Consider the following 26,046-nt stretch of genomic DNA (forward strand, 5'->3'; position numbering starts at 1 on the left):
CGGCCTTTAATTTAATATTTTTATTATTTTGTTTTAGACGGAGTTTTGCTCTTGTTGCCCAGGCCGGTTCAAGCAATTCTCCTGCCTCAGCCTCCTGAGTAGCTGGGATTACAGGCATGCACCACCATGCCCAGCTAATTTTGTATTTTTAGTAGAGATGGGGTTTATCCATGTTGGCCAGGCTGGTCTCGAACTCCAGACCTCAGGTGATCCACCTGCTGAGGCCTCCCAAAGTGCTGGGATTATAGGCATGAGTCGCCACGCCCAGGCTACCCAATTTATTTAGAGAAGCGTCCCCCTGCACTGCCTTTGCTGTTTAATCCTTGGGCTCGCTCATTCTGCTCTAAGGGTGAATGAGATGAGAAGGTTGACTGTTCCAAGTTAAAGACCTACAGTTAAGTCCCAGTGTATGGCCCTGTCTCTCCCACCTCCTTGGTGGTAAAGCCTCTGCCGTCGCTAAACTCCTCTATCATGACAGTATTCCATGAAGCAGCTTCCTCCACTCTTTAGTCAATGCACATCCACCCACGTGATGCTTTCCAGAAATTTACTGAAACCCTTGAGCAGATGGTCTCCTCCTACTTTGTTTTGTTGAGCTATGCCCCCCAACCTGCTATCTGTAAATTTAACGGGGTCCTCAGAAGGGAGAGGATATAAATGTGTGCTCCATATGCCATGCAGGCCAGGGATTCTGCTTGTTTTCTTTTTAACAGTAGCTTTGCAGATAATTCTACATATATGTTATAATGATCTGAGAATATATGTCTATATACACACACACATTTTTTTTTTTTTTTTGAGACAAGAATCTCTCTGTCACCCAGGCTGGAGTGCAGTGGTGTGATCTTGGCTCACTGCAACCTCCACCTCCCAGGTTCAAGCAATTCTCCTGTCTCAGCCTCCTAAGTAGCTGGGACTACAGGTGCGCACCACCAAGCCCGGTTAATTTTTGTATTTTTAGCAGGCATAGAGTTTCACCATGTTGGCCAGGCTGTTCTTGAACTCCTGATCACAAGTGATCCACCTGCCTTGGCCTCCCAAAGTGCTGGGATTACAGGTGTGAGCCACCATGCCTGGCCGTAACGATTCTTAGCTCACTCATGGCTGGCCAAATTTGATCCATGGGTTACAGTATGCCAATGTTTATTTGCTAGATTCCCTTTGTTTCACCATTTGAGAGAATGATGCAATACCCTTGTCTGTCAAAAGTGAGGAGTCATTTTTTTCCCATCTAATGTCAGGCCGTCATGACTCAGTTACTTGTGCATTGACAAAAATTACACCCATTTAGTTGTTGATGGAGAATGTTTTATTTATGCAATTTTTTCTGTACAGATGCTTCTGTCCTCATCTTTATATTTGTCTCCCTCTTCTCACTGAACTGTAAAATTCCTGAAGGATGAGACCTGGGCTGTTTAATGCAATCTGTACAATCTCAGCAGAGCACAAGCATCAAGCGGACATACGATAAACTTTAATAATGATCAAACACAAGTAAAAATAACCACTGAAAATACAAAACTCAACAAGAGACATAAGAAAAAGGCAGATGGAAAACAAGAAAAATTCTTATTTTAGAATGATGCTATACGTAACTTGTAAAATATTTAAGTTTATACATGAGATTATATTGGTTTCCTTATTTAAAGAAAAAAGGAAAAATTACAATTAAGAATAGAAATTAAAATGCAGAACCAAGATAAATATTTTTGGCTCGGCCCAGTGCGGTGGCTAATGCCTGTAAACCCAGCACTTTGTGGAGGCTGAGGCGGGCGGATCATGAGTTCAGGAGTTTGAGACCAGCCTGACCAACATAGTGAAACCCCGTCTCTACTAAAAATACAAAAATTAGCCGGGTATGGTAGTGGGAGCCTGTAATCCCAGCTGTTCAGAAGATAGAGGCAGAATAATTGCTTGAACCAGGAAGGTGGAGGTTGCAATGAGCTGAGATCATGCCGCTGCACTCCAGCCTGGGCGACAAAGCAAGAGGACATCTAAAAAAATATTTATCTTTTTGGCTCTTGGACTAAACAAAAGATTAGTGAGGAAAACCAAGAAATAATGGGGAGAGAAAGAAACAATACTACTAATTTTCTCTTCATGATTAAAAAAAAAAAAAACACCTTTTGGCCAGGCATAGTGGCTCACGCCTGCAATCCCAGCACTTTGGGAGGCTGAGGCAGGTGGATCACAAGGTCAGGAGTTTGAGATCAGCCTGGCCAATATGAAACCCTGTCTCTACTAAAAATACAAAAATTAGCAGGGCATGATGGCGGGTGCCTGTAGTCCCAGTCACTCAGGAGACTGAGGCAGGAGAATTCCTTGAAGCCAGGAGGTAGAGGGTGTATTGAGCCAAGATCACGCCATTGCACTGCAGCCTGGGTGACAGAGCGAGACTCCACCTCAAAAAAAACAGAACAAAAATCCCACCTTTTAACCATATTTGGGGTGATTGTAAATTAACAGTGATGATCTTTTAGAGCTAAAAAATCAGTGACACATTTCATTAAAAGGATCAAAGGAACTTTAACCAGACCATACATGTTAAAGGCTATTTAGCATAGCATTTTCATAGATTCAAAGGACATATTTAATGACAAGCAAACCAATAACCAGCAAAAATGAAGACTGTCCTTCCCTTTATAATGTGATATTAAAGTGCTGCCTATGGACATTTATAAAGTGTTTGAAGTTTAATTTTTATTTTACAAAAATTGACACTATTAAAACCAACATGATTATCTTTCACTCATCCAATAACTGAGCTAACAGTATTATAAAAATATGTAAAAAAAATTCTAGATTCAATTACCAGATATGCGAATACCCATATAGCTAGTATAAATCTGATGATTAAAAAAATAATTTTGTTTCCTTAAAAACACTTGGTTCATTTACCATTTAATATCAGATAGATATTTGCTATCCTGAAGTACCAAAAAAATCACAAATAAAAATGGCAATGTCTACACTTTAGGTTTCTTGTTAGGTGGATCCTGAAGACTAAACTTCGGAATTTCACCAGAAGGAGCATATGGAATTCTCTTGGAAGACACCTTTTTGCCAATTGTTTCAATCTGAAAAAAAAAATTTTTTTAAGAGAACTATTAATAATTATATAAGTGTAAGAATTTATAATGTACTGAAATGGGGGCAGGGGGAATCTAGAATTTTTTTTTTTTTTATCAGAAAAGGATTCTCAAGTTGTCTGGGTTGCTATGAGAGATCTTTGGTTTCTTCCCTATTTTTTGTTTCTAGAATTAATCTATACTTCATTTTAATATTCATATCTAGATTTTCTCATTCCTGCCACTCCCCACATCTGACTCTCTCAAAGTAGTAAATCATGTGCTACCACTGTCTTTAGAAACATGTATGAAAATAATTAACAGACCAGATTCCAGTGAGTTCATATTTTATCTCAAACCTTATTCTCATTTCAATTTCCCTTATACTAAAAAACCTTCAAAAGCTAACAGCATAATTTTTTTTTTTTTTTTTGAGATGGAATCTTGCTCTATTGCCTAGGCTGGAGTACAGTGGGATGATCTTGGCTCACTGCAAGCTCCTCCTCCTAGGTTCAAGCAATTCTGTTTCTGCCTCTTGAGTAGCTGGGATTACAGATGTGCACCACCACGCCTGGCTAATTTTTGTATTTTTAGTAGAGATGGGGTTTTGCCATGTTGGCCAGGCTTGTTCGTCTTGAACTCCTGGCTCATGTGATCCACCCACCTTGGCCTCCCAAAGTGTTGGGATTACCAGTGTGAGTCCCACCTTGGCCTCCCAAAGTGTTGGGATTACCAGTGTGAGTCACTGTGCCCAGTTTGTAACAGCATAATTCTTTCTTGCTCTGTCTCCCAGGCTGAAGTGCAATGGCGCAATCTCGGCTCACTGCAACCTCCGCCTCTTGGTTCAAGCGATTCTCCTGCCTCAACCTCCCAAGTAGCTGGGATTACAGGCACCTGCCACCGTGCCCAGCTAATTTTTGTGTTTTTTCATAAGGACGAGGTTTTGCCATGTTGGCCAGGTGGTCTCAAACTCCTGACCTCAGGTTATCCACTTAACCTCGGCCTCCCAAAGTGCAGGGATTATAGGTGTGAGCCACCATGCCCGGTGTATAACAGCATAATTGTTACGAGTTCAGGCTTCAGAGTCTGAAAGGCCCCAGCTGGAATCTTGACTGGCACTTGCTGTGTTACCTAAACTCTCCAAGTCTTTCTTCCTCACTTGGTAAATTGTGTTACCACCACTTACCTCAAAGGGTTGTGGTAAGTACTAAATTAGGTAAAGTGCTTAGCATACAACAAGCCAGCCTTCATTAAATGATAATTTTGTTTTGGCTATTACATTTTTTATTTATTCCATATATTCAAAGTCATCATCTTACCATTAAAAATACTACTACTTCAATAGTCATGAATTTATCTCCCTTCCCCGGCAGAGATAAATATATTACTTAATTTTCATAAGTCTTTTGAATTAAAAAATAATATTTAATTCTGATTCATGCCACAAAGGGCTTCTGCTTTATATTAACCAGTTGTCTTAGTGACTTACAAATTCTCCTTATTTAGTGATTCCATTCCTAATTGTTTTTTTAATCCTCACTAGGGAAGTTAACTTTTATAATAACTCAAAATCATTTAAAATATATATTTCTCTACATATCTTTTCCCTTAGATGAACAGGAATGAGAGAAAATGTGTCTATGCCCTGCAAATAACCTTTTAAAAATAACATTCCTGAGGCCGGGCGCGGTGGCTCAAGCCTGTAATCCCAGCACTGTGGGAGGCCGAGGCGGGTGGATCACGAAGTCAAGAGATCGACACCATCCTGGTCAACATGGTGAAACCCCGTCTCTACTAAAAATACAAAAAATCAGCTGGGCATGGTGGCGCGTGCCTGTAATCCCAGCTACTCAGGAGGCTGGGGCAGGAGAATTGCCTGAACCCGGGAGGCGGAGGTTGCAGTGAGCCGAGATCGCGCCATTGCACTCCAGCCTGGGTAACAAGAGCGAAACTCCATCTCAAAAAAAAATAAAATAAAATAAAATAAAAAATAACATTCCTGGCCAGGCGCAGTGGCTCATGCCTATAATCCTAGCACTTTGGGAGGCTGAGGCAGGAGGATCACGAGGTCAGGCGTTCAAAACCAGACTGGCCAACATGGTGAAACCCCGTCTCTACTAAAAAATACAAAAATTAGCTGGGCATGGTGGCTTGTGCCTGTAATCTCGCTACTTGAGAGGCTGAGGTAGGAGAATTGCTTGAATCGGGACCCGGGAGGCAGAGGTTGCAGTGAGCCGAGATTGTGCCACTGCACTCCCGCCTGGGCTACAGAGTGAGACTCTGTCTCAAAAAAAAATAAATAAATAAATGAAAAAAAAAAACATTCCTGAGTTTAGTCATGACTGGGAAAAACAGTCATGTTGTTACTCACTAAGGAGGGGTGGAAATAGAAGAGTCCCCAAGGTCTATGATGGAAGAGTTCACAGACAAGGATACCATTTCTTTCCACAAGCAAATCTCTCATGAATGAGAAATAGCCACTGAGTTCTAAGTAAGAAGGACTTTCAACAAGTTGGTGAGAGGTTAAGAGAACCAGATCAGATATTTTTGAATAGCAGATCAGGCCTTACTGGTACCTCTTCAAGATAGCTGGTGCTGAGAGGTACATAGCAAGCTATCAAATACTGCTGCTTTTCTGCTCTGCTTGGGCACTATATTGACAGCAACCCCCTGGCATATTTTTTTATTCTCCCTAACTTACTCCACCTCCCCATCCTCCCATCCCCATATACACACTGCTCTGAGGAAATGGAAAGTAGCTCCTTTTTAATACTTTTGGGACTCCTTGGAGAACTGAAATAGATGTTAGCATACAAATACACTGTTCTGGGTGGAGGCTTCTGTCAGCTTTCCAAATGTTCCATAATTGACAAACTGTTTTTTGTTTTTTGAGACAGGGTCACCCAGGCTGGCATGCAATGGCATGATCTCACCTTACTACAACCTCTGCCTCCCAGGCTCAAGCAGTCCTTCCACGTCAGCCTCCTGAGTGGCTGACGTTACAGGTGCAGACCACCATGCCTAGATAATTTTTTGTATTTTTTTAGAGATGGGGTTTTGCCATGTAGGCTAGGCTGGTCTTGAACTCCTGGCCTCAAGCGATCCATCTCCACAGCCTCCCAAAGTGCTAGGATTACAGGTGTGAACCAAGACACCTAGCCAGTTGACAAACTTTGAATCAGAAGAGGACCAGTACCATTGAAACTCCCATGTGTTCCATTCAGACCCCTCACAGCACTGGGACAGAATGAGTACCATTCAGAGTATTCAGAAGATACAGGATGAACACCTGCTGATTGACCAGCACCTCTTTCTTCCTGTATCTTTAGATCACAAATTTAGGGAGGAAACAGAGTAGTCAGAAAAATCCCAGAGACTTCCTAGAGAACTGACATGTTGCCCCAGAGTTACGTTACTGCTAAAGAAAATAAGAAAATTCTAGGTCAGGTGCAGTGGCTCATGCCTGTAATCCTAGCACTTTGGGAGGCCAAGGTGGGTGGATCATGAGCTCAGGTGTTCGAGACCAGCCTAACCAATACAGTAAAACCCTGTCTCTACTAAAAATACAAAAATTAGCTGGGCGTGGTTGCACGCGCCTATAATCCCAGCTACTTAGGCATCTGAGGCAGGAGAATCGCTTGAAACTGGGAGGTGGAGGTTGCAGTGAGCCAAGACTACACCACTGTACTCCAGCCTGGGCGACACAGTGAGACTCCATCTCAAAAAAAAAAGAAAAAAGAGAAAAGAAAAGTATAAATCCACGCAATGGGTTTGAAAAGCAAATGGGCCCTTGTCCTAATTGTTGAAATAAACTTCTGATATTGATTTTGTTTCCCAAAAGAATTACCCTAGAAAGAAGGTATCATCTTAATCAGCTAAACATATCCTGACCTGCTATGATGGTCTTTTGATGTGTCACTTGACTAGATTATAGTCTCCAGTTGCTGAATCAAACACTAAAGACCAAACCACACACAAAAAAAACCAGTCCAGGATCATGATTACCTGGAAGCCAATGGTCTGCAGTTCATTGTGGAGCCCATCCAGGACACGCCGTCCATCAAAGATAAAGGCTGGCTTCAGCATTTTTTTATGAATACGTTCATAATCCAGTTCCTGTAAAGACATACCACAGGAACAATTAAAACACATACATGAACACATATACTCAACCCCAGCTGATAGTGGAGTACCTCTAGAATTTTCCTTAGTATCATTTCTGTTACCTTACCTTAAACATGTCCCACTCAGTGCAAATAACAACAGCATGGGCACCATCACATGCTTCATATGGATCCTTGGAAATGGTCACAAGCCGGGACACTGTAACAACAGCAACAACAACAACAAAGAAAACAGAAATAAGGAGTTATTTGACATTACAGTAGTTCCCCCATTATCTGAAGGGATACATTCCAAGATCCCCAACTGTGGAGAGTACTGAACACTACATATACTTATACACATACTTGTTTTTTTTTTTAATCTGACAGCCAAAAGTCACTAAGAGACTAATGGGCAAGTAGCACATAAAGTGTGGATATGCTAGACAAAGTCACGATAAGTGTCTTAGGCAAGATGAAGCAGCATACAATTTAAAACTTATGAATTATTTCTGAAATTTTCCATTTAGTACTTTCAGACTGCAATTGACCACAGATAACTGACCCCATGGAAAGCAAAACCACACATAGGGGGATAGTACTATAGATATTCTAACACTAGGACTGCAGGAGGAGTTGGGAATCATCTGATTGTAGTATCAATGGGAATGACAGTGAGAGGCCCCAAACCCTGCTCTGGAAGCATCTCCTTGGAACTCTGGGGCTTTGTGGAATATGTTGGAAAAATCACTGGCCCAATCAATCCAAAGCTGATCACTTCAAATCAATGTCGATGACATTATGCCTAAGACTTTCATTTCAGAGAAATGAGGTTTAAAAGAGGGCATACCAATGATATAAATGATAAAACTGAACAACCTAAAGTTCCCAGATGATAACAAATTTTAAAGTTTGTACTCAAAATGATTTATGAGACTCAAAGGCATACCTTGGTCATCCTCTGAAACACCTGGATGAGAAAGATCCACAACTATTTGTTCCCTAGGTACTTTTGGATCATATATATGGAGGTGTGCGCCTTCATCCATCAAATATTTGCTAATATATATACTTGAAGATTCTCTAAAGGAAAAAAAAAATCAGTATTGCTAAACTTTACATGGCATTATATTATAATACCAGGGAGTTTAAGATACAGGTAAGATTCTATTTCTTAAGCTGGTTGAGTGGTGAAGATATGGATGTTTATTTTTATTCTTTATATATTTACATGTATTTTATGTAAACATCCATCAATCAAAAAATTAAGATGAGTTAACGCACTCTCAAAGGGGTTGAAATATTTTAAAAGACTGATACCTCGTATCACCAGTGTCCTTTTTGAATGCAAACCCCAAAATAGCTATCTTCTTATCAGTTACTGTATTAAACAGACTATCTATGATCCGGGAAGCAAACCTCCTCCTCTGGTAGTCATTCATGTCTATGACCTGAAATTACATGTACAATTGTGCAATGATTAGTTAAAAGTGGCACAGCCTGTGACACACATTACTCAGTTTTATGGTGAGTGCTATTGTACAAATACAGTGCTTACATATTAACAGGAGGCGAAAATTAACCAAACTTTAGTGCCTATAGATTTAAAAATAATAAAAAAAGAACCACTCATCCCCTTCCTTAAAGCCATCCAAAACCAGCTGTGGTAGCTCACACCTGTAATCCCAGCACTTTGGGAGGCCGGGGTAGGCGGATTGCTTGAGCTCAGGAGTTCAAGACCAGCCTGGGCACCATGGAAAGACCCTATCTCTACAAAAAATACAAAAATTAGCCAGGCATGGTGGCGTGTGCCTGTAGTCCCAGCTACTTGGGAGGCTGAGGTGAGATGGCTTGAGCACAGGAGGCAGAGGTGGCAGTGAGCCGAGATCGTGCCACTGCACTCCGGTCTGGGCAACAAAGCCAGACTCTGTCTTAACAAAAATGAAAAAAATAAAGCCATCCTAAAAATTTTTAATTTCATTTGACTTGATTTTCCATGCATAAGGCTGAGGCAGATGCAAAAAATGGAGAACACAACCAAGTTTTTTTGTTTTGTTTTGTTTTTGAGATGGAGTCTCACTGTGTCACCAGGCTAGAGTGCAGTGGCATGATCTCGGCTCACTGCAACCTCTGCCTCCTGAGTTCAAGTGATTCTCCTGCCTCAGTCTCCCGAGTATCTGGGACTATAGGCATGCCCAGCTAATTTTTTATATTTTTAGTAGAGACGGGGTTTCACCATATTGGCCAGGATGGTCTCAATCTCTTGACTTCGTGATCTGCACGCCTCAGCCTCCCAAAGTGCTGGGATTACAGGCATGAGCCACTGCGCCCGGCCCCCAAGTTTTTGAAGTTCAGCTATTAGACCAGCCTAAATAAGGCACATAGGAAACTATATTCTCCTTAGCCCATGTCTCTAAACTCTGTGGAAAAAAGCTATAAGCAATCAAACACCTTCATTTGCTTGTGCCCACTATTCACCAAAGTTCCAGTGGAAAGTGGACAGGGAACAAACAACATGCAGAGTTCTAGCTGTCTCTGGATGAACCATAACACCACAAACATTTGACAACGTTTTTCACTAACTAAATGTTATAAGAGTTTCTGATCACTTAATCTGTTAAATTTAGGTTGGTGACCAGGTGGGCATAGCAAAAGAAACTTCTTTTTTTAAGGCTTTAAGCTTCCAGGATCTCGATCAAACCTTGAGAGCTTAAGCAATTAGCCCAAAGTGTTGGAAAATCAAGGGTTTATCTGTATTTTTCACAAAATGAACAGTGAGATAAAGCCATCATGATGGATTGGGTGGAATGACACTATCTATTTTCCCTTAAAAATGTGCATTTCTGGCCAGGCATGGTGGCTCACACCTATAATCCCAGCACTTTGGGAGGCCAAGGCGGGCAGATCACGAGGTCAAGAGATCGAGACCATCCTAGCCAACATGGAGAAACCCCGTCTCTACTAAAAATACAAAAATTAGCTGGGTGTGGTGGCACGTGCCTGTAGTCCCAGCTACTTGGGAGGCTGGGGCAGGAGAATCACTTGAACTTGGGAGGCAGAGGTTACAGTGAGCCGAGATCAAGCCCCTGCACTCTAGCCTGGGTGACAGACAGAGACTCCATCTCAAAAAAAAAAAAAATGTGCATTTCTGATTAGGCAGCATGGTGTGCCTGTAGTCCCAGCTACTCAGGAGGCTAAGGTGGAAGGATCACTTAAGCCCAGGAGTTGGAAACTAGCCTGGGCAACATAGTGAGACCCTGTCTCTAAAAAGTTAAAAAATTTTAAAAAAGAAACGTGCATTTCTTTAGATTCCCTCCCATATCCACTGCTGAAACCTGAAAAATTATAAACTCAGGGGGAAAATATTTGGGAAAGGCACATATACTGACTAGTAATTTGGGCAAATTACTTAATATCTCTGTGTCAGTTCCCTCATCTAATAAAGGGGATACTTTAGTGACAAGGATTAAATAAGATACTATATACCACATGCCCAAAAGCGTACCCAGTACAGGATAAGCATTTAATAAACATCAACTCTACTTCCAGAGCTCACAAGGCTTCCAATTTGGGAAGGGTTTCTAATTTTGGCTCTGTGAGTCTGAAAGGTCCAAAACAAATATCAACAGATACAAAACCACTTAAAAGCATTAAAATATAGGTTCTCTTTTTTTTGAGATAAAGTCTTGCCCTGTCATCCAGGCTGGAGTGCAGTGGCATGATCCTGGCTCACTACAATCTTCGCCTCCTGGGTTCAAGTGATTTTCATGCCTCAGCCTTGCTAGCTAGGCCAGTCTTGAACTCTTGCTCTCAAGTGATCTGCCTGCCTCAGCCTCCCAAAGTGCAGGGATTACAGGTGTGAGCCACCACGCCCAACCAGCATTACAATATAGGTTCTTACTTTATTTTGATTTTATGCCTTTCAAGGTAGAAAAGAATTAGGCTAGGTTCAGTGGCTAATGATTATATTCCCAACACTTTGGGAGGCAGAGATGGGAGAACTGCTGAGCCCAGGAATTCGAGAGCAACCTGGGCAATTTTGTGATACCTTGTCTCTACAAAAAAAAACTTAAAAAAAAATTAGCTGACATGGTGGTACGTTCCTGAAGTCCCAGCTGTTTGGGAGCTTAAAGTGGGAGGACTGCTTGAGCACAGGACGTCAGTGATGTGAACAGCGACGGCACCACTGCACTCTACCCTGGGTGACAGAGTGAGACCTTGTCTCAAACAAAAAAAAAAAAAAAAGAGAAGAATTATAATTAAGGATAATTGTTCTTATTTTACTCTGGGAGCAAATTTAGTTATAAAATCAGAATACTGGTTTCTCAAAAATTTCCATTACCATTGATTAGCAGGAAAGATAAATAAAAAATGCAGATATCCAATAAATAAACATAAAATAAACAAATTGCATATACTAATTGTTGAGTTCCTGGAATAAATAAATTCAATCAAAAAAATTTCATGGACAAAAAGTGACATGCTTAATGAGAAGCTAAACAGAAATTACTATTATTATTATGTTAGAGACAGGGTTTCACTCTGTTGTCCAGGCTACTGTGCAGTGGAGAGATCATAAGTCATTGGAGTCTCCAACTCTTAGGGTCAAGTGATCCTTCCACCTCAGCCTCTCAAGCAGCTAAGACAGCAGGTGTGCAACACCACGCCTAGCTAATTTTTAAATTTTTTGTAGAGATGGGGTCTCACTATGCTTCCCAGGCCAGTCCTGAATTCCTGGCCTCAAGTGATGCTCCTGCCTTGGCTTCCTAAAGTGCTGTGATTACAGGTGTGAACCACCATGCTTGGCTAAACAGAAATCAACTATAAAGATGAATACCTGCTGCCAATAACGAGCGACTTCTGGCAAATTCAGAGCCTCACAGAGATAAACCAAATTCAGAACATCCTTTTGGAAGCAGCTCCCACCAAACCCTGCAGAAAGAAAAAAATGAACAATATTTTAATGTAAGAACAAGACAACTTGATCATGTGACAAATTTCTTTATACTAAATCAGAAAGCTTATGTTAAGATTTTTAAATAATAAAATTCAGATGGATAATTAATGGACTTATAAATTGTATAAAATTTGCAGGCAACTTAACAACTCCATGAGTAACTTCCAAATAATTTTCTAACTAAAGTTTCATAATGGCTACCTTTAACATTTTGTTTCCTTTTATCCCCTATTTTTTTCTCATTCATCTAGTATGACTGCCCCACATCCTTTACTTTAGCACAAGATCAGCAAACTTTTTCTTTTTTTGAGACAGGGCCTCACTCTGTCACCCAGGCTGAAGTGTAGTGGTGCAAACATGGCTCACTGCATCCTTGACCTCCCAGGCTCAGGTGATCCTCCTACCTTAGCCTTCCAGGTAGTTGGGGCTACAGGTGTGCAACACCATGTCTGACTAATTTTTTGTATTTTTTTTGTAGAGGTGGCGCTTCACCATGTTGCCCAGGCTGGTCTCAAACTCCTAGGCTCAAGCAATTCGCCTGCCTTGGCCTCGGCCTCCCAAAGTGCTGGGATTATAGGCATGAACTTCTGTGCTTGGCCTGGGTCAGCAAACTTTCATGGTAAAGGGCCAGACAGTAAATATTTCAGTCTTTGTGGGCCATTCAGTTTCTGTTGAGACTATTAAACTCTGCCATTGTAGCTCAAAAGCAGCCATAGACAATATGTAATCTAATGGTCATGGCTGTGTTCCAATAAAATGTATTTACAAAAACAAGCTGTGGGCTGGATTTGACCCAGAGGCCATAGTTTTTCCACCCTTGCTCTAGTGCAATCCAATATGCTATAAGGACTAATACGGCTTTGGCATCAGAAACATCTGGTTACTCAACTGCATTACTTGAGCAAGTTGCACAAGTTTCCCTGAGTGTGAATCACCTCTGAAAAGAAAATAACAGCACCTTCCTAACAGGTTATAAGGAATAAATGAGATATATAAAGTGCTGGTACTGAACCTGGCAAATAATATGCTTTCAGTAAATAGTAGCTCTTTTTATTAGAGAAAATTTTTAATTTACCAACACTGGCTTTTAGAAACTTGTTTCCAATTCTCTGGTCCATTCCAATGGCTGTTGCTACCTCTTCTACATCAGCTCCTGTGGCTTCACACAGAGCACTTATGGAGTTAATGCTGCTTATTCTCTGGGCAAGAAAAGCATTTGCCGCCTTAAAAAAAAATAGAGAAGAGTAAGATAAACTAAAAGAGAAATTTTATACATCTAGTTTGTATTTCAATGAGTTGATGCAGATTACTGAGGGAGATATATAAGATACTCATGGGCTCAATTTGAGAAGACAATGGATGTAAAGGAAAATGTTTTAAATTAGAGAGGACAGATGATTAATCAAAAGGGTAAAGGAAGGGAAACAGTGATAAAAACCAAATTACTATTTTAAGATTTCAGAATTTTTCAGATTATTTTATACTCTGATATTTGATCCCCCTTGTGAAAATTAATTCATAATTTGAATGTGCAAGCATAACCTCTTACTACTATTAAAAAAGTATCTGTGTAGCTTATCAGGCTTAAAATAAATAAATGCTTGGCTTTAATTTAATAGAGAGTTGAATGCTATATACTAACCAGTTTGGAAAGCTCTGAAGACCACGTATTAGTGGTGAGGATCTTTTCTCTGGGAACCCAGTGCTCATATACAGCACAAAGGGCCTGCACAGCTCTCTGGCCCTCTGGAGTTTCATCCCCTCCAATCAGTACTCTGTCTGGGTTCTTTAGGTCCTTGATGGCTGTTCCCTCTGCCAGAAACTCAGGGTTGGACAGCACCTGGAATCCCAATACAAAGGAAAGGTTTTTTGTTTTGTTTTGTTTTTTTGAGCTGAAATCTCGCTTTTGTCACCCAGGCTGGAGTGCAATGGTGAAATCTTGGCTCACTGCAACCTCCGCCTCCCAGGTTCAAGCGATTCTCCTGCCTCAGCCTCCTGAGTAGCTGGGACTATAGGCACGTGCCACCCCGCCCAGCTAATTTTTGTATTTTTAGTAGAGATGGGGTTTCACCATATTGGTCAGTCTGGTCTCAAACTCCTGACCTCAGGTGCCTGGAAAGTTTTAAGCTAGAATTAATTATGGGCAACTTTAACACATCAGTATTTACATAAAAATAACCAGTATCTAATGCTTCATTTTTCATACCTGTAAATTCAAGTTGGGTTTTGTGTTTGCATCAAATATGCGACGAATACTTTCTGCTGCCCGCACTGGAACTGTGCTTTTCTCAGTCACAATTTTGTACCCATTTGAGTTTTGCACAATGCGTCTAGCACAAGCTTCAATATACTTCAGATCTGCTGCCCGGCCTTTCCCCATTCCATAGGTTTTCGTTGGAGTATTCACCTGATGAAAGTATATGGGATAAATAACAGAGTACCTGTGAGATAGTGATTTTGAGATATACCCTGAACTATTGATTCAAGTGCACAGTTACCAATCATCGGTAGCCTTGATTTAATCCACCATTAGATTTACAGAAATAATACATTTTATAAACATAATCATCAGAATAAATAGCTTGAGGCATCTAGAGAATTCATTCAATAAATTTTTGTTGGGAAGCTACTATCTGTGTGCCAGATAACCAGGGCAGGCAGATTCCAGTTAAGCCTTAAAAATACAGAAATGAATGAGTCAGTTATCCTAAAGGATTTCACAATCTGAAATGAAACAGAAGCCTTCTCTTATTCCCTTTATTGTATACATTACTATAGTCCTTAAAAATGAGCTTTAAAACGCCTTTCTTTTTTTTTTTTTTTGTTTTGTTTTTTTGAGATGGAGTCTTGCTCTGTTGCCCAGGCTGGAGTACAGTGGCACAATCTCAGCTCACTGCAACTTTCACCTCCCGGATTCAAGCAATTCTCCTGCCTCAGTCTCCCAAGTAGCTGGGACTATAGACATGCACCACCATGCCCCACTGATTTTTTTGTATTTTTGGTAGAGACAGGGTTTCATAAGTCATGCAGGCTGGTCTTGAACTCCTGACCTTGAGATATCCATCCACCTTGGCCTCCCAAAGTGCTGAGATTATAGAGGTGAGCCACCACACATGGCCTTCTTTTTTTTTTCTTTTGAGATGGAGTCTTACTTTGTCACCCAGGCTGGAGTGCAGTGGAGTAATCTTGGCTCACTGCAACCTCTGCCTCCCAGGTTCAAGCAATCCCCCTGCTTCAGTCTCTCGAGTAGCTAGGGCTACAGGTGCATGCCACAATGCCCAGCTAATTTTTGTATTTTTTTTTTCTTTTTTTTTATATGGAACGCTTCACGAATTTGCGTGTCATCCTTGCACAGGGGCCATGCTAATCTTCTCTGTATCGTTCCAATTTTAGTATATGTGCTGCCGAAGTGAGCATAATTTTTGTATTTTTAGTAGAGACGGAGTTTAGCCATGCTGGACCTGGCCTCCTTTTTTATTCCTCTATTTTTACAGTCCTATACTGACAGCCTTTTAAAATATCTACAGTATCCTTCACATATCCTTTCTGAGCTCATTAGAGCTAAACATTATCTATCGTCTTCAGGATATAGAATACTATGTGGACAAAGACTCTTTTTTTTTTTTTTTGAGACAGGGTCTTGTTCTGTCACCCAGGCTGGAGTGCAGTGGCGAAATATTGGCTCAATGCAAACTCCCTTCCTAGATTCAAGCGAATCTCCTGACTCAGCCTCCTGAGTAGCTGGGATTATAGATGTGCAACCACACCCAGCTAATTTTTGTATTTTTAGACTGGGTTTCACCATGTTGGCCAGGGTGGTCTCAATCTCTTGAATTCCAGTGATCTGCCCGCCTCAGCATCCCAAAGTATTGGGATTACAGGCATGAGCCACCACATGTGGCCAATGGACAAAGACTTTCCTATAGGGAAAAAAAAATCATAAGCCTAGAGTCTAGGCATTTAGTTTTGGACTACAGTAACCTTGGAGAAGTGTGGCTGCCTCTGCCTCAATGATCTCATTGGAAAATGAGGATAGCAGGCTCTCTAAAAACTAACACATGAGTGTGCTCTGACAAAATGAAAGTGCTCTGAAAAGTGTAAAACTTAAAGAGAATAGGAATTATTTTTGAAATAATAGAAAGGAGTAATCACTCTCTTCTCTTGATATGATTATAACCTAATGGGAGACTAAATAAAGGAAGCAAGTGAAAATAAATCGAAACTTGAAGATTGAGTTGAGGTGTGAAAAGCAGGAGGAAAAAGTTGTTTATATGCACTGGAACAACTTAGGGCAAGAGTTAGATGTAATGGAGTACAGAAAGGCAAAGGCAGCTCATGCTGTAGGGTGAAACTGGCTGGAGATGGGAGATGAGTTTTCAAAAACTGTTGTTTTCAGCGCTCCTTTACCAGGGGAAGCTGTCTGATCAAACAGTTGAAAACTGATTGCTACAAAATGATTCCTGTCTGGCATTCGAAAACATTATTTTTAGATGTCCTTTCTGCAAAAAATTCTATTACCATTCCAGGCTCTGGTCACCTAAAAATTAGACTAAGTAACTCATTTTTTCCGGGTACCTACTCCAAAATATTTTCTTATTTTTTTATGCCTCTACTCTAACTTTCTACAAGTTTAAATAGGAGATGGGTAGGTAAGTCATAGAAGCTGCATCAGTTTCTCTGAAGTGATTAAGGAGGTCAAAAAGAGGAGGCTGAATTCTTTCTCTTTTTTTTTTTTTTTTTTTTTGAGACAGGGTCTCCTTCTGTAACCTAGGCTGGGGTGCAAGGTACAATGATGGTTCACTGCAGCCTCAATCTCCAGGGTTCAATCAATCCTCCCACCTCAGTCTCCTAAGTAGTCAGGACCACAGATGCACAGCACCATGCCTAGCTAATTAGAGACAGGATTTCACCATGTTGTCCTTGCTGGTCTCAAACTCCTAGGCTCAAGCAATCTGCCTGCCTTGGCCTCCCAAAGTGCTGGGATTACAAGCATGAGCCATCATGCCCAGTTTGTAAAGATCTTAAGTCATATAACACCCTCCTCAGCTTTCAGCTGGTGATAGCTATATCATTACATACAGAATAGATAGTTACTTGGACAGCAAGATATAAGTTGCTTTGGTTCAAATATTGAATTACTACAGTTTAATCTCAAGTGTTGCTTCTGTTTTTTTCATTATAAAGGTAGGACAGTTCAGCCACATTATGAGGCAAAGGTATCTGTTGGTTAGCCTGATAGTCTAATCAACATATGCCAAGTTATAAACAATGTAAAATTTATTTAGATAGGAGATGCCTCTAAGTTTGCAAACTGATTTTCTTCATCTCACCTCTGCCAACCACTGGAAACAAGAAATGATGAAATAAATATGAAATATACTATCATCACATGTGCTCTCAATGTTACCAGCATTTCCTAGTTCTAAATCTCAGATTAAAACTTTCTTTGAGTTTATTTGTTCAATGACTTGAAATGACATATTTGACCAGATGATTATGGGGTTTTGTGAACTGTTAGACAAAGTGACAACCAAAATGCAACTGGACAACTCTATAGTAAGCAATGTTGAGGCTTAATACCAATGGATTTACTATTAAAATATGATAATACTTTTATATAGGCAAGAATACATTAAAATTCACACAGCAAAGGAAAATACTTACAGAAATAAATACAAGATCAGCTTCTTTGATGGCATCATCAATATTGGTAGAAAAAAATAGATTCTTTCCTCGACAGGATTCTACCACTTCTTTTAGTCCTGGCTAGAAAGAAAAAAGAAAAGGAATTGTACATCTAACTTGCCAGTTATGTGAGATAACCTAATCATATAGAATTACTTTTGTTAAAGGGCAGAGTAATATGGTAATTTAAATGTGTAGGTTGCTCTCAAATTACCTTTGTAGAAAAGTTAAGGATCATATACCAAAAGCCACAAGTGCACATGTTATTTTTTTATTTTTTATTTTATTTATTTATTTATTTATTTTTAAATATGGAACGCTTCACGAATTTGTGTGTCATCCTTGCACAGGGGCCATGCTAATCTTCTCTGTATCATTCCAATTTTAGTATATGTGCTGCCGAAGCGAGCACACATCTTATTTTTTTAATAGAGACAGGGTCTCTGTCACTCAGGCTGGAGTGCAGTGGTGCAATCTCAGTTCACTGCAGCCTCTGCCTCCTAGGGTCAAACAATCCTCCCATCTCAGCCTCCCCAGTAGCTGGGACCACAGGTGCCACCACGCCTGGTTAATTTTTGTATTTTTTTTTGGTAGTGATGGGGTTTCAAAATTTCAGTGTGTTGCCCAAGCTGATATCAAATTCCTGAGCTCAAACAATCCTCCTGCCTCAGCTTCCCAAAATGCTGGGATTATAGGAGTGAGCCACCATGCCCAGCCCATTTATTTTACTTACTTATTTTTGAGACAGTCTCTCTGTCACCCAGGCTGGAGTGCAGTGGCAAGATCTTGGCTCACTGCAACTTCCATCTCCCGGGTTCAAGCAATTCTCCTGCCTCAGCCTCCCAAGCAGCTGGGATTACAGGCATGCACCATCACACCGGGCTAATTTTGTATTTTTAGTAGAGATGGGGTTTCACCACATTGGCCGGGCTGGTCTTAAACTGACCTCAGGTGGTCCACCCGCCTCAGCCTCCCAAAGTGCTGGGATTACATGCATGAACCACCACACTTGGTCTATGTTATTTTATTTTTTGATACAGGGTTTTGTTCTGTCCCCCAGGCTGGAGTGCAGTTGCATGACAACAGCTCACTGCAGCCTTGATCTCCCAGGCTCAGGCAATCCTCCAGCCTCCTCCTCCCAAAGTGCTAGGATTGCAGGAGTAGGCTAGCATGCCCTGCTTCATAAGTATACTAAATAAAGCAAAATGGAAGTTGCCATTGAACTTGCTACAGTCAGAAGAGCAGCTCATTTAATGCTTTGTCATTGTTTACCATGTGCCTTACTCATAAGAGTTAACTATTAACTCTGAGTATGAACACAATTTTCAGAAAATTCAAGGTCCTCTGTGATTTCAAGCAAATCTACTTTGCATTGTCATTATGATTGCACATTTTTTACCCCCAGTAATTCGGGCCATACAACGGCTGCGAAAGTCAATTTATTCTTTATACTTAAATAAATGTATATTTTTCTAAATCCTATTACAAGAAACTTTTATTTTTTTTTTTAATTCCTAGTTTAACAAGAGATATATTTATGTTAAAAATATGGAGGAGTATAAAACCAGTTAACAAATATCCTTACAAAAAGAAAATCAAGCCTAAATCTGACTGGACCTGTCCCTGTAGATCTAACTACCAATTTACATAAAATAAAGAATAAGTTGAAAAACTCCAAGGGAACTCAACCAGCAAAATCCAGACTGAAAAATTTTTTTTTTTGAGACAGAGTCTTACTCTGTCACCCTGGCTGGAGTGCAGTGGTGACATCTCGTCTTACTGCAACATCCACCTTCCAGGTTCAAGCAATTCTTGTGCTTCTACTCCCAGGCAGCTGGGATTACAGGCGCACACCACCATATCTGGCTAATTTTTGTATTTTTAGTAGAGATGGGGTTTCTCCATGTCAGCCAGGCTGCTCTCAAACTCCTGGCCTTAAGCAATCCACCCGCCTCAGCATCTGAAATTGCTCAGATTATAGGCATAAGCCACTGTGCCCAGTCTAGACTGTGAAAATTTCTAGGCAATAAACAAACTGGTTTCTTCAACCAATAGACAGAAGAGAAAAAAAGGAGAGGAAACTGTGAGGATTAAACTATTATGGGCTACCAGACTCGGCAACATGGTGAAACCCTATTTCTACTAAAAAAATTTTTTTAAATAGCTGGGCATGGTGGTGTGTGCCTGTAGTCCCAACTATTCGGGAGGCTGAGGTGGGAGGATCACTTGAGCCCCCCCAGGAGGCGGAGGTTGCAGTGAGCCAAGATCAGGCCACTGCACTCCAGCCTGGGCAACAGAGCAAGGCCCTGTCTCAAAGAAAAACAAAATTATCTCTTAGAGATACATGATAAAATATTTATGGATGAAATTATAAATAACTAGCATGGTGGTAGTTGGGAAGGGGGACTGGCCATGTAGATAACAGTTGAAACGAGGTGATAGGCACGTGGAAATTCATTGTACTATTATCTTTAATTACATGCTTGAAATTATCCATAATAAAAAGAAAACAGACCTAAAGCCCTGAAGCTCTCTCTTAGGGGAGAAGCTTCAAACAATATCTATGTTGTTGAGTGACTTCTACTCTCGGGGTGCTTTTCCATAGATTCCCATATCTTATATTCCTATAGATAGCAGGCAGACCTAACTTAAGGGATAAAACTGGATTGTGACTTTCCTTCTGAAGGCCTAACGCAATTACAGTCTATGGTTGATAACAGTCATAAACAAACAAGCTTTGGCCGGGCGCAATGGCTCACACCTATAATCCCAGCACTTTGGGAGGCCAAGGAGCAGGGGATCACCTGAGGTCAGCAGTTTGAGACCACCCTGGCCAACATGGCAAAACCCTGTCTCTATTAAAAATACAAAAATTAGCCAGGAGTAGTGGTAGGCACCTGTAATTCCAGCTTCTCAGGAGGCTGAGGTAGGAGAATCATTTGAACTCGGAAGGCAGGTGTGGCAGTGAGCCAAGATCGTGCCATTGCACCCTAGCCCGGGTGACAATAGTGAAACTCTGTCTGAAAAAATAAACTAAAAATAACCAAGCTTTTCTGGGGGGAAAAAAAATAAACATATTAATGTTAGCTAGCAAATGCTACCATCAAATTTTCAAATGCTTTCCTGTTGAGTTTCAAAAGCATAATATGAACTCATTTTTCAGGGAAATAACAACAAAAAAAAGGCAACTGAGATAGCTCAGTAAAATAGTTAGAAGCATATTTTTCTAAATTCTCTAAATTCACAAAATTTTGAAATTCCAGTTAAAAATATTTCTGGCACTAAACTCTAAATATGAAAGATGCCATTTATCCATCTAAGGTTTGCCTGATGTTAGTATAATAATCCAAAAATATATTAAACTTACATTCATATTATAAGAACAGTTTATTTTTACAGGATACCACTTTTTAACTTTATTATAATATGGCAATGATACTAACAAACAAAATTAGAAAAAAGGGAAAAAGGCTGGGCATGGTGCTCATGCCTGTAATCTCAACACTTTGGGAGGCTGAGACACGTGGATCACTGAGTTCAGGAGTACAAGACCAGCCTGGCCAACATGGTAAAACTCTGTCTCTACTAAAAATACAAAAATTAGCTAGGTGTGTTGGTGGGCGCCTCTAATCCCAGCTACTTGGGAGGCTGAGGCAGGAGAGTCACTTGATCCCGGGAGGTGGGTATTGCTGTGAGCTAAGATCATGCCATTGCACTCCAGCCTGGGCGACAGAGCAAGACTCTGCCTCAAAAGAAAAAAAGAAAGAAAAAGAAAAAGAAAACACGGAAGAGAAAAAATTACCCATAATCTCACGCACTAACACAACCATCTGATAGACTTCTTTCTGGTCATTTTTCCCACCCACATTACCCAAAGTAATGTGTTTTAATGTCCATAATGTTTTCTGTTTTGTTTTGTTTTGTTTTGTTTTGTTTTGTTTTTGAGATAGAGTCTTGCTCTGTTGCCCATGCTGGAGTGCAGTGGTGCAATCTCGGCTCACTGCAACCTCCACCACCCAAGTTCAAGCGATTCTCATGCTTCAGCCTCTCAAGTAACTGGTACTACAGGCATGTGCCACCACGCCTGGCTAATTTTTTCTATTTTTAGTAGGGATGGGTTTTCACTGTGTTAGCCAGGGTAGTCTCCATCTCCTGACTTCATGATCCGCCTGCCTCAGCCTCCCAAAGTGTTGGGATTACAGGCGTGAGCCACTGCGCCTGGCCAATGTCCATAATGTTTTATATCCAGATTTTTTTAATTTAATTTCTTATCAGTTGCACTTATTTTTTACATTGATAGTGCATATAAATTATTTAATAAAACAGAAAACAAAGAGCATAAAAACAGAGTTGTTTAATATGTTTACCTCATAAATAGGAAGTGTAGGAGAATTCCATGCATTGATTCTTGATTCATTGACATCAACAACCGTTACCCTGATTTCAGGACACATATGAGCAATGACACTACACGTGGGTCCTCCAACATAGCCTGCACCGATGCAACAGATCTTCTTAATTTCAAACATGATTGTACTAGAAGGAAAACAGTAAGATTGTTCTAATATTGAAAACAGAAAATTCAAAGAGATCATATTGTACATTCATTACACTTTATAAAAACTGTCAAGATGACAGATATCTAGAAAGATTTCCTACATTCACTCTGAGGAAATATGAAAATAGAGATTTAAAATATAACATTCCAATTGGACGACCTAGCCTGTTCTCAGTTGCACTAGCATAAAACATATGGAAAAAAACCACAGTAACTGATATTACTGAAGGGGAAACACAAAGATTATATGACCTAATATTTAGAAAGTAAAAAAAATAAAATCTTTCTTAGGCCTATAATACACTAGGACAATTTTGATTGCTGAAAGTTCCAGGATGAACATACTTGTACAATTCTTGCTTAAATAAATGCTAGTGTACAAAGATGAAGGTTTTTTTTGTTTTGTTTTGAGACAAAGTCTTGCTCTGTCGCCCAGGCTGGAGCGCAATGCTGCGATCTCGGCTCACTGCAACCTCCGCCTCCCAGGGTCAAGCCGTTCTCCTGCCTTAGCATCCCAGGTAGCTGGGACTACAGGCATGAGCCACCACACCTGGCTAATTTTTTTTTTTTTTTCAGTAGAGACATGGTTTCACCATGCTGGCCAGGCTGATCTCAAACTCTTGATCTCAAGTGATCTACCCGCCTCAGCCTCCCAAAGTGCTGGGATTACAGACATGAGCCACTGTACCCGGCCAAAGATGAGTTTATAACAGGTTTAGATTATGATAATATAGAATAAGATTGGTTCCACAGTCCAGAATTGGCCTCTGAGATTATATGCCCTACACACAAATTTGGCTTTTGAAGTTTATTTTTAGGTACTAGGCAGTGATCTTAAACTCCATTTCAACTTTAATCGGAAACCATAAGATGGTTAAAGAAAATGTAATTTCTGTAATTACCAAAGCTGTTACACAGATTTTTTTCTTCCCAATGCCAGCAGAAAAGTGGGTTACACAGATTTTGATAGGTTTCAAAAGCATTAGGTAAATTGATTCACACTAATCAAAATTACAAGGAACTGATTTATACATAAGTATGTCCATTTATCTGTTATAATGAGAACTATCAAACTGATCATATTCTTAGAAGCAAAGAAATGATTTTGCCTTGCCAAGACCTCAGATATCATCTAATCTAACCCATTCACAGATTGCAAAGAGAAGGAAAATGGTAATCAGAAAGTTTAAGAATTTGTTAGTATACTCCTGCATGAATCAGAGAACACATTCTGGAAGGCTGGCCTAATTTGGATGCCTGGCAAGAAGAATATCCCTATTATGAAAAAAGACAAAGCATATAATTAAGATTTTCCAATTTTGACTTGAGTCTGTATTAAACAATGTTATAACTTTTGGTTCTCTGGATAGATTTTCCTACTATAAGAAAATGAGCTGACTCATCCATGTAAGTACTCTGGACTGTTTGTAGCCTGTGTTAATAAACTACTAATCTGACTTATACATTGATCTTTTAGTGCTGCAGATGACAGCTCATGGAGTCTGATCCCTCATGACTTTTATTTTTATTTATTAATTCTTTTTGAGACAGGATCTCACTTTGTCACCCACGCTGGAGTGCAGTGGCACCATCTCAGCTTATTGCAGCCTCTGCCTCCTGGGTTCAAGTGATTCTCGTGTCTCAGCCAGCCAAATAGCTGTGACAACAGGTGCTGCACACCACCACACTGGGCTAATTTTTGTATTTTTAGTAGAGACAGGGTTTTGCCATGTTGCCCCGGCTGGTCTCAAATTCCTGAACTCAAGCAATCCACCCGCTTCAGCCTCCCGAAGTGCTAGGATTACAAGCATGAACCACCGTGCCAGGCCACTCATGACTTTTAAAAAACTATTAAAAGAAATAGAATTTTGGCCAGGCGAGGTGGCTCACGCCTGTAATCTTAGCACTTTGGGAGGCCAAGGTGGGCGGATCACGAGGTCCAGAGATCGAGACCATCCTGGTCAACATGGTAAAACCCCATCTCTACTAAAAATACAAAAATTAGCTGAGCGTGGTGGCATGCACCTGTAGTCCCAGCTACTTGGGAGGCTGAGGCAGGAGAACTGCTTGAACCCAGGAGGCAGAGGTTGCAGTGAGCTGAGATCACACCACTGTACTCCAACCTGGTGACAGAGCAAGGCTCTCTCTCAAAAAATAAAATAAAAAAAATATATATATATATATATATATAATTTTGGTAAAATAGTAAAAATTGACAGAATTTTGAATCATATGATTCAATTAAATAAAGCAGTATTCTTAACCATATGAAATACATTTTTAAAAATTATTTATTCTGGCCAGGCGTGGTGGCTCATGCCTGTAATCCCAGCACTTTGTGAGGCCGAGGCGGGTGGATCACCTGAGGTCAGGAGTTTGAGACCAGCCTGACCAACATGGCAAAACCCCATCTCTACTAAAAATACAAAATTAACCAGGCATAGTGGTGCATGCCTGTGATTCCAGCTACTCAGGAGGCTAAGGCAGGAGAGTCGCAGAGGTTGCAGTGAGCCGAGATCACACCATTGCACTCTAGCCTGGGCAACAAGAGCAAAACTCCATCTAAAAAAAAAATTTATTCTGAGTAGATATTAAAATTAAATTAAGATATTAAAAAAATTAAGATTCAAAAATTAAATCTGTTGTAACAAGATATACATGAGAAGTTTCACTCCAACCCCTTCTGTATCTACTTTGCTATCCCCTACTTTGCTTCCACACAACCCTTGCTTTCTTGTATATCTCCCCAGCTACAAGTAAACACACATATATATTCTAATAATCTTGTCTTTCTAAATTCCATAGAATACCATATATACTATTAACACCTGGCTTTTTTCACTTAATTAAACCCAGTATATTTAGAATACCTAAAAAGTAGAATCTCAAAGTAATGTTGGACCAAAGGATCTTTTAGAGTTACCACTTAAAATAGCCAAAATGTTATTAGTTCATAGCCAAAACGTTATTAGGGCAGCCTTTACCTTCAATCTCAACCAGGACAGATTCTCTAACACATATATTAAATGTAGAATCAATGTCTACTTGTTGCAACTCCCGGGCTTAAGGAGTTCATAGTTTAATAAGGCACAGCCAGGCTAACAGTTCTTATTTGCTGCTGCTCCCTGCTGTATCCTTGACTCCTAGAACAGCAGCCTCTCAATGATTATTAATTGAATGAATGAGTAACTCTCCACAAGGCTCTCTCTTTTTCAGATGAAGACTTCTATGTAAATAGTTTTAGTTCAGATTGCTGATCATAGTATTTTTGCAGTAATTGACCAGAATACTATCAAGTTCTTTTTTTTTTTTTTTTTTTTTTTTTTGACAAAAGGTCTCACTCTGTTGCCCAAGCTGAAGTGTAGTGGCACAATCTGGGCTCACTGCAGCCTCCACCTCCCAGGTTCAAGCGATTCTTTCACCTCAGCCTCCCAAGTAGCTAGGACTACAGGCACCTGCCATCATTCCCAGCTAATCTTTTGTATTTTTTGGTAGAGACAGGGTTTCACCATGTTGGCCAGGCTGATCTCAAACTCCTGACCTCAAGTGATCCACCTGCCTTGGCCTCTCAAAGTGCTGGGATTACAGGCATGAGTCATCGTACCTGGCCAAGTTATTTTCTTGAGTCAGCATGTTTCCCCAGAGTTACTACCTTTTTTTTTTTTTTTTTTTTTT

General features: G+C 40.3%; 1 protein-coding gene and 2 non-coding genes across 7 annotated transcripts in view; all 3 read right to left on the bottom strand.

Moving 5' to 3' along the window:
* Positions 1-2,479: 2,479 nt before the first annotated feature.
* UGDH (UDP-glucose 6-dehydrogenase) overlaps positions 2,480-26,046 on the bottom strand; it is a 25,930-nt gene continuing 2,363 nt past the window's right edge. For 3 of the 5 annotated variants that reach the window (XM_032273975.1, XM_032273970.1, XM_032273977.1), the window contains exons 2-12: positions 22,181-22,349; positions 17,793-17,894; positions 14,335-14,535; positions 13,771-13,968; positions 13,204-13,351; positions 12,009-12,103; positions 8,492-8,622; positions 8,121-8,254; positions 7,300-7,391; positions 7,074-7,184; positions 2,480-3,077 (exon numbers count right to left, since the gene is read on the bottom strand). In XM_032273975.1, the coding sequence (XP_032129866.1) occupies positions 2,967-3,077; positions 7,074-7,184; positions 7,300-7,391; positions 8,121-8,254; positions 8,492-8,622; positions 12,009-12,103; positions 13,204-13,351; positions 13,771-13,968; positions 14,335-14,535; positions 17,793-17,894; positions 22,181-22,342 (1,485 nt within the window). In that variant the 5' untranslated portion in view covers positions 22,343-22,349 and the 3' untranslated portion in view covers positions 2,480-2,966. The remainder of the gene's footprint in view (positions 3,078-7,073; positions 7,185-7,299; positions 7,392-8,120; positions 8,255-8,491; positions 8,623-12,008; positions 12,104-13,203; positions 13,352-13,770; positions 13,969-14,334; positions 14,536-17,792; positions 17,895-22,180; positions 22,350-26,046) is intronic. The other 2 variants (XM_032273979.1, XM_032273980.1) reach the window with 1 other exon arrangement.
* Positions 15,439-15,545, bottom strand: LOC116548880. Its single transcript, XR_004267592.1, has one exon. It is a non-coding gene; the product is annotated as a U6 spliceosomal RNA (small nuclear RNA).
* Positions 18,119-18,225, bottom strand: LOC116548871. The gene has a single exon (XR_004267583.1). It is a non-coding gene; the product is annotated as a U6 spliceosomal RNA (small nuclear RNA).

The sequence above is a fragment of the Sapajus apella genome, unplaced genomic scaffold, assembly GCF_009761245.1.
Source record: "Sapajus apella isolate SASKATOON/1434 unplaced genomic scaffold, GSC_monkey_1.0 scaffold5, whole genome shotgun sequence".
Taxonomy (NCBI): domain Eukaryota; kingdom Metazoa; phylum Chordata; class Mammalia; order Primates; family Cebidae; genus Sapajus; species Sapajus apella.